At 34.1% G+C, this 16887-nt stretch overlaps 2 protein-coding genes across 3 annotated transcripts in view; one reads left to right on the forward strand and one right to left on the reverse strand.

Moving 5' to 3' along the window:
- Positions 1-13396, reverse strand: part of LOC137405949 (uncharacterized) — a 32809-nt gene extending 19413 nt beyond the window's left edge. For both annotated transcript variants that reach the window (XM_068092431.1, XM_068092430.1), the window contains exons 1-5: positions 13327-13396; positions 5361-5667; positions 3269-3352; positions 2719-2971; positions 155-414 (exon numbers count right to left, since the gene is read on the reverse strand). In XM_068092431.1, the coding sequence (XP_067948532.1) occupies positions 155-414; positions 2719-2971; positions 3269-3352; positions 5361-5628 (865 nt within the window). In that variant the 5' untranslated portion in view covers positions 5629-5667; positions 13327-13396. The remainder of the gene's footprint in view (positions 1-154; positions 415-2718; positions 2972-3268; positions 3353-5360; positions 5668-13326) is intronic.
- The window catches only part of LOC137405935 (uncharacterized), a 488140-nt gene that overhangs the window by 93540 nt on the left and 377713 nt on the right, over positions 1-16887 (forward strand). The gene's annotated exons all lie outside the window — the stretch shown is intronic.

Consider the following 16887-nt stretch of genomic DNA (forward strand, 5'->3'; position numbering starts at 1 on the left):
CTTGGTAGGGACATTAGTAAGACTTTTGAAAAAAGTTTTTGCATAATACGAAAGGGTGCAATCTTTTTAAAATAGACTCCTCTTTGCTAAACATGCTGTTTAGAGTAGATTTATTGTAAGCTAGGTCACTGTATTATGACATCACTAAACTTACCATCCAAACGAGGGGAATTTGCTTTCAAGGCATGGAACTCATAACCTATCCAGCATTTTTGACAAAAAAGATTTTTGTAAGAGCCTTCTGAGCAGGGAAATCTGTCTCCAGTTTTCATGCACAGTTGATTGGTTGGCCCTTTCTCACAAAGCTCTTTGATGTCATCTTCTGGATAGTCTTCTGGGCAATGCGCCACATAGGCTCCGCAGTTCTCATGATGGATGCCAACAAATGTAGGAACTAACTTTTTCCAACAGTTGCTGCAAAACCATCAGATCTGATCACGCAACTTCGCCACGGCATAGTAAAAGGTGGCCTTGTAAGAAAACTTGATGATCTTTAATGGGGTGAGGTATTTTCTGCAGACCTTTGATGTCAACAGAAATACATGTAACTACTCCGTCATTATTATGACAAAAGAAAGATTAAGTACTTTGAACGGTACAGCGACTGCAAAAATCATCTATTTGGTTTCTCTACAAAATCCCAAAATTTTTGTGGTATGCTAGCAAAAAGTAATTAAGCGATGTCCCTGATATATTTCATTGTCAATCAGATACTCTGCACTTGAGTATTTAGTAGGCTGGTTCTTAGGAGCCATTTGGAGTTTTGAAACCAAATATACTTGGCGGCATGACTGAAAGCACAGAGCATGGGAAGCTTGGATGAAATTTGCCAAAACCGTGTAAACGTACCGCGTTTCCACAAACCAGTATCAGTGTAAGATTTATCAATAGAGATTATACCAAGATTAGTTGAGCAGTTTTCATTTTAAAAACCACACAGGGAACAAAGTCAAAATGCTAACAAAAACAGTTATAGAATCAGTTGTGCATTACTACCAGTAATGATATTATGGTTTGTTTCTTCGTTCCTGCTTAGAAAGTTCAGCAAAAGTGAGAAAGAATTTCATGCTTAGTTCATTATGTATTGTATGACTCTTAAATCCTGCGCAGACTATCGTTCAAATCAACGTTTAGCTGTGCGATTGACTCCATTGATTAGCTGCTATGACATAATGTTGTGATGAGCCCCTAATGTAATCATTGATAGTGACGTTACAATAGACTTCCAATGTGTCGGACTTTGACACCAATGAACACAACTGTTAGAGTCTTGTTTGGCTGCTTGCTGACAGCATAAGATCCAATTTCAACAGTTCCTAAAACATGCTATGTCTGCGATGTCGCAAAGATCTAGGTAAAGATAAAAACAGGACTCACGATTTGAGGAATGCAAATTCCTAATTTCTATTGGTTGTTGGTTAATAGTCACCGGCAGTTACTCACTCCTAGTTTGTACACCTAAACCCTTAGTCTCGTATATGCCACAAGCACTAGTGACATCACCACAGGCTATTAGCGGTGAAATATGAACCTAGGCGCCGAGTACTGCGGGTAGTTGCCGACGGTCAACGCGAAAGTTTAGCGCTGTTCAAATTTTGTGAAGAGCGGCAAGCAAAACCTTCCTGAAATGCCCTATACAGGTGAAAAATCAGCATGATCAAAACGCCATAGCGAGTGAACATTTTTTATGCGACTATTATCGATGCAGCTTATGTGAACAGAAGCCGCCGAACCGAGCGTCGCAAGTGTTTTGTTACGCAAGATTAGCGCCGGGGTTTCGCAATCGAGATGGGAACCAGGCTTTATTGTTGGTGATGACGTCAAAACAGCCAACCGTTGCGGTCCATCGCACAGCTAAACGTTAAACCATAACTGTCACGAACAACTTTTATCGTATTTTCTAGGTGAATCAGACACGCTGATTCCGATTTTGTACTCAAAATAAAGATTAGCCCACTAACATTCAAAGTCATTTAGGCTTTTTTAAAGCGTTTCAATATCCGTTTCAAAAACAACACAATCGGCATTACAAGCTCCGCCCATAAATATATGACGCAACCTAGCTTTTTCAGAAACAGAAGTTAGGAATGTTTAGTCCGACTTAGAATAATAGAGATGGGTGTCTTAAAACCCATTATTATCTAAATCCAGCCTGTAAAATAGTTTTAGCTTTTTATGAAAGGGATATAAACTATTTAAAATTGCTCGCAGCTTGTTACATGACGTTTAAATGGGCTGGACGCCGAGAAAAATGAGCTCAAAAAGCGTGGTTTTATCACGAGCTAGCGTTGTTATTGCGCTTTTTAAATATGCAATGCTAAATAGCTTATCTACCTTTCAGAAAAAACTGATATTATTTTTAAGGCTGAATTTAGATATTAATGGATTTTAAAATACCCATATCTATTATTCTAAATCGGTTTAAACATCCCTACGTAACTTCTGTTCCTAAAAAGCTAGGTTACGTCAAGTATTTATGGGCGGAGCTTGTTATGCCGATCGTGTTGTTTTTGAGACAGATATTAAAACGCTATAAAAAGTTCTTCATTACTCTGAAAGTTAGTGGCCTAATCTTTATTTTGATTACAAAATCGGAATCAGCATGTCTGATTTACCTAGTAAATATGATAAAAGTTGTTCGTGGCAGTTATGGTTTAACTTGAGCGATATTCTGCATAAGCCTTAGAACCTAAACTAATATAGATAAAAGTGACGTACTTCTCTCTAATGAAGTCCTGAAGCACTTCTGTTGTTACATAGAAGCTCTCATCTTCCACAATTCTTTCAACTGTATTGTTATCACATAGGATCTCCATAGTCCAAAACTCAAGCCGTCCTTGCGGATCCGAAAGGCTAGCGAGTTTAGTGTTTGTGATTGGATGAAGAGCTCCATTGCAGATGGCACAATGCATGTTTCTGTAAGTTACCCCTGTGTGGGCAGCTGTCACCGGCCAGCTTGATATACCAAGATCTAAAATCAGAGAGCATAAAATATTATAACTTTTTGGCACTCTTTTTGGCTAATTTAAATAGATGATTATTTAAGAATAAAAATATTCACTATTAATAAATACAAGTTATTGAAAATAAAAATGATTTGACCTCTAACTTAAAGTTCACATTTTATCTCTAACAGAGTTTTCAGATTAATTAGCAATTTGCAAAAAAGCTACAACTTACATGAGTATGTTTGGTTTTTAGTCTTTGCGGAATATGTGAGAAAAAATGAATTGACTCTAATGTCTGACCATAAAGTTTCTCAACGTACCTCCGCTTCCTGCTTCGATGGTTTTCGTACACAGATTTTGCAGTTCTTCCTCGGTGCCATCTGGGCATCTCACTACCAAATAACCTGAAAGACCAATTTACTTTAGTTAATATTTACCTACTTTTGTGTGTCTAGCCAAAATAATAAATTCATGCAGTTCTTTACATATAGGCCTAATTCAATATTTCATTTAAAACTTATATTCAAATTCCAGTTCAAATAAGTATTCTAATATTTTAATTCTTTTTTATAATTTTACTTTATTACAATTTGCCAATTTATCCAGAAAACTTAACGCACTCAGTATAGATACACCGTCATTATAAAACATACTAACCCTAGCTATTAAATATTAGGAAGGTTTTCTATTATAAAAACTACAGTATTTAAATGTTTTTGTTATAAAATATTTATTACAAATAATTAGAGTACATTTATAGATTATCAATGTTGATAACAATTATAAAGTGTTTAGCAGAACCATGGGCTGCAGAGATCATAAATGTAAACCCGAAAAATAAGATTTTTTTAGCAGTGTAGATAACTCCGCCTTCATAGGCATTTTAATATTAAACTTTTCATGACAACTCTACTCAATAATAAATGAAGCAATTGAAAATTGGGGAGCTTTCCGGACAGACTGTCGGGATGGCTGCACTAAACTTTCAGTGGCCTTCAATTTAGCAGACATATGCAGACTGCATACATGTGTTAAGTTTAACTTTACTCCTTTCGAACCACTTATTTTCTATATATGATAGCTTGCTTGTGGAAGGTTGTTTAGCTGGTTGATATACACGTAGCTTTTGAAATACTTAAAAAGTTAGTCTAAGAGATATATTGTTCATTAAATTTTTACAACTGAAAAAATAATTTAATCACTATAGCAACTGTAAAAGACATTGAAATGTGAAAAGCCAACAAAAATTGTAGTATTAAAATAAAAGTCATTTAATAAGTTTGAAAGACAATCAAAACCTGGAAAGCAATATGAAATAGTGATTTGTGCACATGTCCTAATAGGACAAAACTCCCGAACTGTTTAAATATTATACTTTGAGATGTATGTGTAAATTTGGGCTGAGTTATTCAAATTTTATTCCAACTTTCAGCACTCCTCCGTTCTTCTGTCAAATAAATCATACATGTACTCAACTATACAACGGAGAACGTTGTTTGACGTTTTATGCCTAGCTTGACAGTGGAAATTATGACAAACATTGATAGGTTTTGTTAAAAGAGACAATTGAATTTATAGCTTTATAGCTTTATAGCTACGATCTCCAATAAATTATCTGATCTTTTATCTCCTTATTTGGCTTCCAAATCGTGTAAAATTTACAACTATCTAGAGCCAAGCTTCACAGCAAAGATTCAGATGAATGCTGTATTAGCATCCTAAAAAGGATGAAGATTTTTAGTTCTATGAGTAGGTTTATTCTGTATATACTTTTTGTTTTATTTCACATTAAATCATAACATAACAAGATTATAGCAAAAGTAAGGTGCATGAGGGCCCATATGCGCAGTAGCATGGATACTCAAGGTACAGAGCCGAGTTAACAGATGAGATTGATTGTCAATGAAGAAAAACAAGGTTTTCTAAGCAGTAGAAATCGGAACAAATCTATTCCAGAGAGTCCAACAGGTACTACTTCAAAGCAGCTCTAAAACCATCAGGACTATCAATTTTCTTTAGCCAAATTGGCATGGATTACAAGCTGATGACACATGGTAGGCAACCCGTCTATGGCCACCAGTGGAGGAGGAGGTTGAAGAGGTAATGAAAGCAGTACTTATTATGTACGCTTTAATGGCACATCTGTCAATCTTTCAGCTTTAAGGTTAGGAAAAAAGATTGCATCACACACGATTTAAACTCAGATAACCGGCTTTGCAGTCAAGCATGCTACCAACTGCACCACAGAAACAAAGAGCAGCAATGCAAAGTAATTGGGCACATAATGATGATCCCTCACAAGGCTTGAGACTGCAAGTGTACTGGTAATTGATATAAGCTAATGAACAGTGTACAAAATACATAAAAACTAATGAGTGTTAGATGTTACTTGAATGCTCTAGGTCATAATACCTTGTGTCTGTCCAACATTCTGACATTCAAATGTTCCTGGTGCAAGTTGCTCTCTGATTCTAACAGGATCCTGGCAACATTCGCCGTAGAACTTGCAAGCCTCTCCGTAGTCACCATATATCCTCTGACAGGAAGCTGTATACGGGTTACGAACATACATGACGTTTTCCTCGCCGCTCTCAGTCATGATTGGTATACGAAACTCATCTTGCAGCAGGCTTCCCATGATTCCGGCACAGATACCAATTGTTACCAAGCAGCGAAGCATTCTAGTTATGAAATATTGTCAAGTTTTGCGTCTTCAACTCTGAAACCATAAAAACATAATTGGAAACTTACTGGCTAGTTGCAAGCATTAAAGGTTGACTTGAAACAAAATTCACATTACAGTTATTTGATATGAACAGATTCACCATGTCTTACTCTGTTGTGTTGTAGGTGCAAAATATGTGGAAAGGTGATTACAAGCTCTTAAAAGCTAAAAAACGAACAGAAAATCGAAGCCACACGAGACTGCCGTAGTTTGGATTCCCTTTCCAAAACGGCTCAAATGTGATGTAATCGTGAGAGATGGTTTCTGTTCACACTTTCTTGCAATCTTATTCGTCGAAATATTTTCACAAATGTACTTCACGCATTCAATAAAACTATGTCTATTGTTCTTACGCGCCTGTTTTATCGTCATTGTAATGCTGTCACTTTTAGCACTGATATCTTATAACTTATCGTAAAACATCGTTAAACTTTTTAACTTTAGCTCGAAGGAGTGCATATCATTGTCTGATAATCATGACGAGCCTGTTGGTCACCTGTGATAATCGAAAAGTGCTGCAAAAACTATTTGCGAAGTATTGGGTCACATGATCAGATTACGACTTGACTATTGATTAATGCCGAAGCAAAACTGTGAAGTAGCGAGCATCTATATTTGATATGGGGTCTTCGGTAAAACCCGAAGTGTTTGTCATAAACTAGTACTACAATAAGTTTTATAGTGAGCTTTGTATTGGCCTTTAAATTCACATAAGAACATACTTGACAAGACGATAACCAAATTCTGTGGCTACGTCATCGAAATAAAGAGATTCCAATCTACGGCGGCTTTTCGTTTTTGAGCTTTTAAGAGCTTGTAATCACATTTCCACATATTTGGCACTTACAACACAACAGAGTAAGACATGGTGAATCTTTTGATACCAATTAACTGTAATGTGAATTTTGTTGCAAGTCAAACTTAAAAGTTTTTTGGAGCGTGAGAAAGAAATTCCAAACTAGTAGGAGTTGTGTCATCCTTAAAGTCAACCATTAAGGATGACCTTATACAAAACTTTAGTAGATTTTACCAGAAAATATTGGTATTTACTATCCTGTGCAATTGTTTTTGATGTTCGATGCAATCTAACTGCCAGGTTGCTTCAATATTAAAATAGACAAAATTTTATCGCTGTTTAAGTGCTCATAAGGAAAACATGTGCGAAATGATGTGACTAGTTGATATCATTGCTATGGTTGACATCGTCTATTGCGTTCAAGTTCCATCACAAGTTCAAGTTAAAAGTCTCTATTCTGTTAGTCTCTTTGCAACTATAGACATCATAATTGCACTTGCGCTTGATCTGAGCATTTTAATCGTGATGAAGTTTGGTTTATTTTAATCTTGAAGCATCCTGGCAGCCAAATCCCCTCAAACGGAAAAAAAACAAATTCAAATGATTGAGAAATACCAAAAAATTTCTAGTAAAATATAATAAAGTTTTGAGTAAGTTTATCTTTAACAATATTTGTGAATGGTTATGTAGTAGTGGGCTAGTGCATGAGCAAACAGTAGCTGCTGTGTCAGAGATAATGTGTAAAACAGTTGTTCGATGCTATTGTTGTGAAAGACACTAGAGGAGACACGAAGGTTACCGGTGAAGTCATTAATAAACCAGAGCTATAATATATTTACTAGAATTAGCTAACCAACTCGCTAATAAAAAACTGGTAAATATGTATAAATGATTGGCATGCCGCCACAGATGTTTTCCCTAGGTTACTGCTGACTTATTTATAACTACATCACTTGTGAATCTAAGCAAAACCATGTCATAAATGGATAAGACTAGGATGTAAATGATATATATATATATATAACTTGAACGACTTTTGGCTAAAATCTTTTGCGACAGCTACGACGTTGGTTCGTGCTCGACGTTCATCTCTATATGTCTATGTCATTTCGAAGAGATTAACTTTGGTCGTCAATTGATCCTCTTATATATATACAGATGGTATAGAGTAGAAGCAAAGTTTTTGGTAGTGTCCATAATTTGCTAAATAGAGGCAGCTGCTTCCATCACTGGTTGTGAGTAAAGTGTTGTTTTATGTTCATGTTTTATATGTGTCCAGGCTTGTTTTGTTGTACAGGCCACAAACTCTTCTTTGTAAACAGCGCTCAAAAGAAGGACTGCGAGCAAAAGCTAATTCTATTCTCCCCACATTAGTGAATGAGTTACAATAAGATACGTTAAACTTTGACCTTTGACCTTTTATGCTTATTAAAAATATTGTCTCTATATATTTGTAGGCACAATGAATTAAACAAACCCGCTAATAGAAAAATTGATTAAAAATTGAAAACACTGTTTACACTGCATTGGAGACTTACTACATGTAAGTAGCCATAATGGCTTCAGAATGACATGAAGTATTTAACCTCTACTATATTATAGTTAAAATGATATAAACATGGTATATGGATGCTGTGAGAGGCTAAAAAGTGATTTCCATAACAGCCCTAGTAGGAATCTCATGTAGCAAACAATGTGGCAGGGAACTTGACAGCTCGTGTCATGCAAAGCTGCATCGCTGGTGATTGCATAGCAAAGTTGCAATGGAAAGTCAAAACCAATTAAAATTGGCTTTCCTCAAAGATGAACTTGAAACATCTTGAAGCATTCTGACTGCAGGATCACCTCAAACATTAAGAATAATTGCATGTGATAGAAAAATAAGGATAGTTCCTGATGAATTCTGCTAACATTTTATGCAAGCTAATCGTTAATGCAAGGCGCATGCTGAAAAGAGGGGTTACCATCTCGGTAGCAAAACCTCCCACGACCCTCGCACACCAGCCTTCATCTGTTCAGTGTATTTTGTCAAGGTTCTTTACTTGTGAAAATTGATTAGCATTTAATCCTTGTGATTACCCCTGGCAGCTTACAACAGTATTCAGAGCATATATAGTATTCATTATCATTGCGAAAGTTTAGCCAGCCTGTCATTACTGCTTTGAGCTCATGCAGAAGCCAGCTTTTAAACGCCGCTCAATTATGATATTATTTTGAACTCATGAATCGAGTTAATAATTCTACAAGTAGTTATATAATCAGGAACTATCGCTCCTGATCAAATTTAAAGCAAAGTGGCACCTTTTTCATAATAATATGCTCAACCAGTACTAACTCTATTAGCAGTACTAGCAAAATTGCCAGTCCCATGATGAGCTGTGGAAGATTGTCATGATTAATCAGTATATGGAGGATTATTGTAGTAGACCTTTTGTGGTAGGCCTGTATGGTGTAGCAGTAGTGTGCTTGCTTTTGAATCGAAAGCCCCAGGTTTGAATCTGAATCGCATGTGATGCAATATTTTTTTCTAACACTCTTAGCGTGTTTTTGGACAAACGGACAGACAGACAGTGCTTTTATTATAGTAAAGATTATTGATTGTAGTTATAAGAGTAAAACGCTTTGTCACCTGAAGGTAAATGTAAAGTGTGGAATACAAGTTACTATTGTGTACATGAGAAATAGTACAAGCTTCACTAGAATAAGAGACATGTCTATCCGAAGCCAGAGTTAGATGATGGGACAAAGATTATATAGCATGAGATTTGAAAGCAGACACTCAGCCAGGCATGCTATCATCCTCACCTCTCGATCACCTTCTGTAGTGCAAGAGCTAATTGTGCGCGTAATTTGAAGGTCGGATTTTGAAGGTGTATAACTTTAAACATTTAAAAGCTTATGCAAACGTTTAGTTAGTATTTAGATAAATCAAAGTTATTTTTAATTAAAACAAACTAAAAACTAACATAAAATTGTACATAAGGAAAAAAAGCAAAGTTTTGTTCATGAAACACAGTCAATAATTGTGGCATGCAAACTGTCTGAAGCTAAGAGCATTGAGAAAACATGTTGCACCTCACAGAAATCGAACCAATACATTTGTATGCATGGATACAAAGCCAAGTGCACTTTGATCATTAGGAGCAATCATATCATAGTATAGCCAGTTAGACATGTAGTGTAACTGACTGCAGAATAAAAAGTTTCGCGTTCAAATACAGAGAAAAACAGATTTTTCGTTGTTAATCTTTAATCGCTATAACTGGACAACCCGACAAACCATTACATTTATATATATACTAACCGAATGCTGGCGTTGCATGGTGGTGTAACAATTTTGTAATGAATTTGAGTAACTTACCTGGAAAGCTAAATCTTTACTGAGACAAGACACTTATTTTGTGGCAGCTTAATATTCACTAGGCGTGACAGTCAACGGTGCTAGTTATTAACCCCAAGCAAGCGCTTCAAGCATGAGTATCTTAACCAATGTAATGACTATTTGCCCAATAACTCCATTGTATTCTGTGTAGCTTCATGGCAAAATATGCAACCTCTAGATCTAAAAGTACTGAGATCAAATCCGCCTCTGTGCGGATTGTTCATTGTTAGATTTTAACAGCTATAATATTGTTTCTCTTATTGTGTGTCGTCTGATTCATTGCTGACTTGTTTGTGAAAATCTTTCAGCAAAATAAATTAGTCTAGTCTAGCACAGCAAACAGTCAAGAAGCTCCCTGTCTACTTTTAATGATAATTAATGTATAAATGAATACATTAAATATATAATTGTTAAGATGAATTTATTATTGCTAGGATGAAACTCTTACGTTGTTTCCCTACTGCGCATTTGCATCTACAGTAATTATATGAATTACTTGCAGAGCATACTTAGTTAATTCCAATATGTACTATAATAAGAGCAGTGTCAATCCGTTTGTTTTAAGCCACTATTAGAGAAAAAACATTTCTTGCACGGGAATGGAAGCTGGAGCATCAGATTCATAGGTGGTCACGATACCTTTACACCACTTAGTGGGTAGTTTCTAAACTAGCTTATTATATCTATACTGAACCAAAAGGAAACAGTTATCTGCACACGTAGCGCCCAAAAAAAAACTGGCATGCCAATTTTTGCATGCCAACACTGAAACGAACTAAAATCATATAATCGTATACCAAATAATTTTTCATTGTACTCGTAGCAAGACAGACTATATTTAACTACTACAAATTCCACTGTCATACAGCCCCCGACCAAAGTGATATTGGAAAAAAGAAAGGGTACTGATGGTTGAGAAATGCAATATTAGCAGTCCAATGGCACTGCAGTGCAATAGGATAACTGCAATGGTAGCTGTAATGTACTGGGTGTGGGTGTTATTATATACAACAAACAGCAATAATGAAAGGAAAAGATTATATATGTTTATATCTCTCCCCCTGCAATAGGAGCAATGCAAAATTGGCCAATATTAGAAGTAAAATGCACTGATATTATTAGAATAACCAATATTATTAATACAGTAATAGTATAAAACCAATGCACAATTTTGTTTACATTTCAAAACGTCATAGCTAACAATATCAAGAAGTTGTGATATTTATATAGAATTTTAGAAAATCTATTTAAAAAAGTGTTTGGTCATGACAAACAGCAATAATGAAATGAAAAGATTATATGTTTATATCTCTCCCCATGCAATAGGAGAAATGCAATATTAGAAATAAAATGCACTGATATTATTAGAATAACCAATATTATTAATATAGTAATACAGTAATAAAAGAAAACCAATGCACAATTTTGTTTACATTTCAAAACGTCATAGCTAACAATATTAAGAAGTACCAAGAAGAATATCCAAACTTATAATCAAATATTGTAATAATCATTAGAAAAAATTATCATCGTCATTTCCTTTACTTTCACTGCTTTGGACATTAGTTAGAATACCAAAGTACTCAAAAGTTAATGTTAATGAATAATTAACATTAACGAATTAATGAATGTTAATGTTAATGAATAATTTTCAGGAGTTGTGTGCACATCCATTTATCATAACTCTCAAACATTCGCTTCGCTCGTGTTTGGTCGTGGGATTACTTGCTAATGATTTTATATTTACATTTAAACACCTTCACATTTTTATTTTTCCTGCTATTTCTTTCAGGGAAACACATCTTTCACGTTATGAACTTTAAAAGTGAGAGTTGTTTGCAAAAGTTTGAAAACCTTTACAGTTGTTTTATTTTTTTTTTAATTCATTTGATCTGCATGAAAATCTTTTTCTCATGATATAAAGTTTGAATGTTATAATGGTAAATGTTGTATATGGTAAATAAAAACAAAATTTTCTGTCCAAAGACTTTTTTGTTACCCGGGCAACCCTGAGTAGTTAAGCTAATATAGCTATCTAAAATAGTTACGATGAAACTGTCGTTGTTAGGATGAAACGCATATGTATTTTCCTTGCTGCCCACTTGTATCTACAATGAGAATATGAATTGTCTGCATAGTATACTTAGTTAAACCTAATCTATACTATGATAAAAGCAGTGTCCGTCTGTTTGTCTTAAGCCACTTGTAGAGCGGCAAGAAAAAAACATTTCCTTGCACGGGAATGGAAGTTGGAACATCAGTTTCACATTCGGTCACGATACCATAGCCTTACTTAGTAGGTAGTATTTAAACTACCCTACTGTATCTCGGCTTAACCAAAAGGAAACATTTATTGGTACATATAAAGCCAATAAACAAAAAATATACAGAACATAAATAATTTGCCACAAAATTTTAACTTAATGAATTTACTGAAGAAAACTTTGTAGTTTTTATAAAACAGCAGGTGGACATTCAGAAAAAAAATGTAAAGCCTTATGACTCTAAACCAAATGTAATACGATTGAGGTGATAAATGTTTAAAGTATATATTATTTTACAAATTTTCTAATAGTTTGTATCTAATAGAATGTTTGCTATTCAATTATCTTGTAGTGGACGGTGATTGTGACAGGTTGTTAGCCTTATACAGAATATACAGATATGTAAATGTTTATTTGCTTCAATAGATAGGTAGGCTATTTACATAGATTATCCAGTTTAAGAGGTTATTCTATAACTTATAAAGTGAAAAATTATAAATCTTATAAAGTGTAGACATTTATAAAATGTTGAGTATTATTATTTATAAAAAAAAGATTTATAAATGTTATGAAATGATTATTAATTACAAGAGTCTACAAGCTATTAAAATTTTATAGATAGTAGAGAGTAATGAGTAATAATAATTTATAGATTATAAAATACACAAATTTATAGCTTTCATGCTATTTGACAATGATTAAAGCCAATAAAACCCAATTTCAAGCGCGTTTGTGTACAAAGAATCTCACGAAATAGTCAAGTGTACTTTAGTTCAGTCAGGAACTATTAGCAAACCCTCTGGTTCTTTTTCAATCAAGCTGACACACCAATCTAAGTCTGTTCAAAAACATGTGCTTCAAAATTACAGCAGTCATGCCGTTATGTTAAATAGCAATATTACTAAAAGCCACTCATAGATTTGGTGTACATACAAATTTAAAAAAAGTTACTTTTGCTGCTTAAAATTTCAAAACTAAGTGGTAACAATAAATCTCTTTTAAAAAGTTGTATATATATAGAATTTTAATATATACTGTCGTTCTATTTCATGTTTGAAACAATTTTTAGCAAGAGAGAACTTTTCATTGTTTTAATTGCTACATGTAAGCTTGTATTAAATGCATTTTTAGTTTGTATTCAGATGCATTTTGATGTAAATAGCGAGATAGAACCTTGCAATTGCTGTGTTACGTTGAAACCTTTCACTTACCATAAAGTGTGTGCTGTCACTGCTGCCACTATAGATTCATCTGAACATCTGGTTTACAAGGAAGCTCCAAGCTACTGCCATTGCTAAATGTATCAACTGTGATAATGGTTATGGCTCCATTGCTGACTGCCCTTTGACCTTAAGGTCGAATGTCTATAATTATTTTTCCATACCGAGTATTCTTCTCTTCATAAACAATAAATACATTTTAAATTTTCATCGAAAAATAGGTAAGGTTTAAATTTCCATCATACAGTAGGTAAGTTTCAAATGTTCATTAAACAATAGGCAAGTTTTCAATGCTTATCAAAGTACGAAACAACTGACAACAATACAAAATTGAGACAAAAAAAGACAAAATGCTAATTTGAGGCCATGGAAGGCAATATTGTTTACGAATTTCGTTTGCTAGTTTTGTGTCACACTTTGGTGGTTTCTGTTTTAGCACTTGACTGTGTTCTTTGGTTTTTGCCTGACCAACTGCACCCAATTGTTGACTGGTCAATGAATTTTAAATGGCTTGATAGCTGACTAATTACTTTTTCCATCAGAGATTTTTACCAAAAATAGTCTTACGCTTGATGGAGCGGCTGTGGTCTAAAACGCCAGACCTGCCAATAATAGGTTTCGTCCATTTTGCAAAGAAGGCCACTGATGGTGACAGAAATGACATCTGACCTTAAATTGATCTCCACAATTGGGCATGACTCCAGTCATTGAGGTTTCGTAATACTGAACTCAGGCATATCTAGCCAAGTGCCCACAGAGAAGTTTTATTGCGCCACAATGCTTTTAAAAACACGCACAGTTTCTGCTTGCAGTGAGCTAAGCAGACATCATGCTTGATCTTTGAGAGAATGTTCACACTTGTGTTGGGTACTGGTATTTTAAAAAGTTTTTTTTAAGGTTCTTTTGCTCTGTTTAAAAAAATAAATACGGAATTATTTTCGGAAAATACTGAAAATTTCGTTACAGAAGAATAAAAAGCCAAGTGCTAAAGTATCAGACTCATGTTTTCTGAAGAGTGCTCCAACATGAGTTAAGGAAGGTAACATAAGAAACAAATTGAGTAGTTGTTGGTGGTCATAAGATTCAGAGAACTTACTTCACTCTGAGTGAGTATGGAAAGACTTTAAGTAATCTGAAGGCTATTAGAGGTGTTAAGATAGTATGTCTGCAAATCTTTGGTCTACTGTATGCCCTTTTACTTGACCTTCAAATTACCACAAACACAGTGTTTTCTACGATGTTTAATCCTTGCTTTGTTAATGTGCTTTTTAAAATATTGATTAAAATATTGATTATAATTTTGTTTAAAATGTTGTTTGAAATATTTTTACAAAGCCTAATCTTAATATATCATTTATCGATATGCTCATTAACTCTGTAAACATACACATCCTGAATGCCTAAAATAAGTATGGCTACTAGCTATTTCTGTTCTGGTAGTCAGAAAACAATTTATAAGACTGTCTCCAAGATCTTGGGTGTCTGATGACAAGGATTCAGCGAGCTGAAGTTTATGATAAATAATAACAGAAAGTGATTTGAAGAACTTTAAATTCTTGATTACTATCTGAGTTAACACAAAACAATTAATATACTGGTAGTCCTCCTATAATGAAGACTCGCTTAAGAACAGCTCAGAACACCGGCAGACTTTAAAACTTCTCCAATATTTGTTCAACGCAAATCCCTTGTGATTAAGGCAATGCAGTAGCAATGCAGTTGTGAGCGTAACTGCATTCTGTCACCAAAGCATGATAGGCTAGTTAAGGCAACTATTCTCTACTCATCTCTCACTCAGTATCTTGTTGGGATAGTCCTATACTTTTTAAGATTATACCTGGAAGTGATGCTCGTTTAAAAATTCAATACTCTTATATTCTATCAGCATTTCAGAGAAAATAAAAGCCATACTCCTCAAACATCAATAAATACACACATATACGAGTGTATACATGTATATATAAATATACATATATATATATATCATATTTGATATATATATTTGATATATACTTTTTGATAAATCATTAGTCTTTTTGGTCAGTAATGGGTCATTATGAAACCTCTTGTGTTATAAAATCTTGAGGTTAAAATTTCATCAACCTGAGGCAACTGGCAGTCTCTAGTTATGTATGTATATATATATATATATATATATATATATACATATATATATATATATATTATGTATATATATATATATATACATATATATATATATATATATATATATATATATATGTATATATATATGTATATATATATGTATATATATATACATATATATATATCTATGTTCTCATTCCTTTTCTATTACATGTATATTCTGGCTAGGGTAAACTAAGTACCTTTTCTGTACATTCATTGTAATACCGTCTGCATGTAGGTACTTAATAACAATAATAATAACTAATAATAACGTAATAATTTGGAAAAATTCCAAAAAGCCAGCTTGACCTTAATTAATGACCATAGTAACTAAGGTCAAACTAAGGCTTGGTTTGACAGTGTGCTGCTCACAATGCACATGTATTTGACACAAGGACACACTCACTTATCAACTACTGCATCACATGTAAAAGAAAAAATCTGTAAGATTCTTTGTACAAGTATAATTACATATTATATGCTCACATTATTGTTTCCTATTAACACTCATGTTATGTGTTTCTTGCTTTTCTGCAAATAAGTCACATTATCATGCATCTATAGTAGTAGATCAAATAAAAAATATCAATACAGTCACAGATGATTATCATTGTACAAACAGATACTAGGTCATTTATAATATTTTTCAGCCGCTGCTTTAACAGAGCGACTTCAACATTTGTGGGTCTTCTAGTAGAAGTTGCTCACACAGTCTCATCCGTTTGGGTAAGAGTGGATAATTCCTTACTAGAAACCTAAACTCATTAATAATATTTAGCACATCCTTATTGGTCAATGGCAACACGTTTTATGACAGTGATATCTCAAAGCCATTTTAATCAATGCTATCACAAGATTTCTTATACTTTAAGAAGCAACTTTGTTTCTCATTTTGAGTTTTCTATTCATTGGGCTGCAGAGTGATAATTGTTTAGCACTTACAGATAAATCTTGGAGTACAAAGTTTATAAGAGTTGCCGGCAGCATCGAGGCTTACTTTAGGAAAATGTTGTGGGTGAATGATACACTACTGTTGACGTGTCCATTAGAAAAGCATCACATCGCATATGAAATCTTCTCCTTCACACTCAACACCATTTCAGTGTTTATGAACATATTCCATATACTAACACTAAGGGCTATAACAAGCCTGAGAAAGAAAAAATATTTCTGGATACTGGTTCAGCTGTCGTTGGCCGATATTGTATTTGGCTGCTTTGCAATTTTTCGCATGACTGAGACTTTCCTAAACATCACTGTTCAGCTGGATAACAAGAGAAGTTTTCAAATATCGGATGTTCTAGTTTTATTAGCAGTAAACTCACGGTATGCTTTTCTGACATTCGCTAGTTTTGACAGATTTTACGCCGTTTGTCGACCGTACAAGTATACATCTTCGAAGGT

This window comes from Watersipora subatra, chromosome 10, assembly GCF_963576615.1.
Source record: "Watersipora subatra chromosome 10, tzWatSuba1.1, whole genome shotgun sequence".
In the NCBI taxonomy this organism is placed as follows: Eukaryota; Metazoa; Bryozoa; class Gymnolaemata; order Cheilostomatida; family Watersiporidae; genus Watersipora; species Watersipora subatra.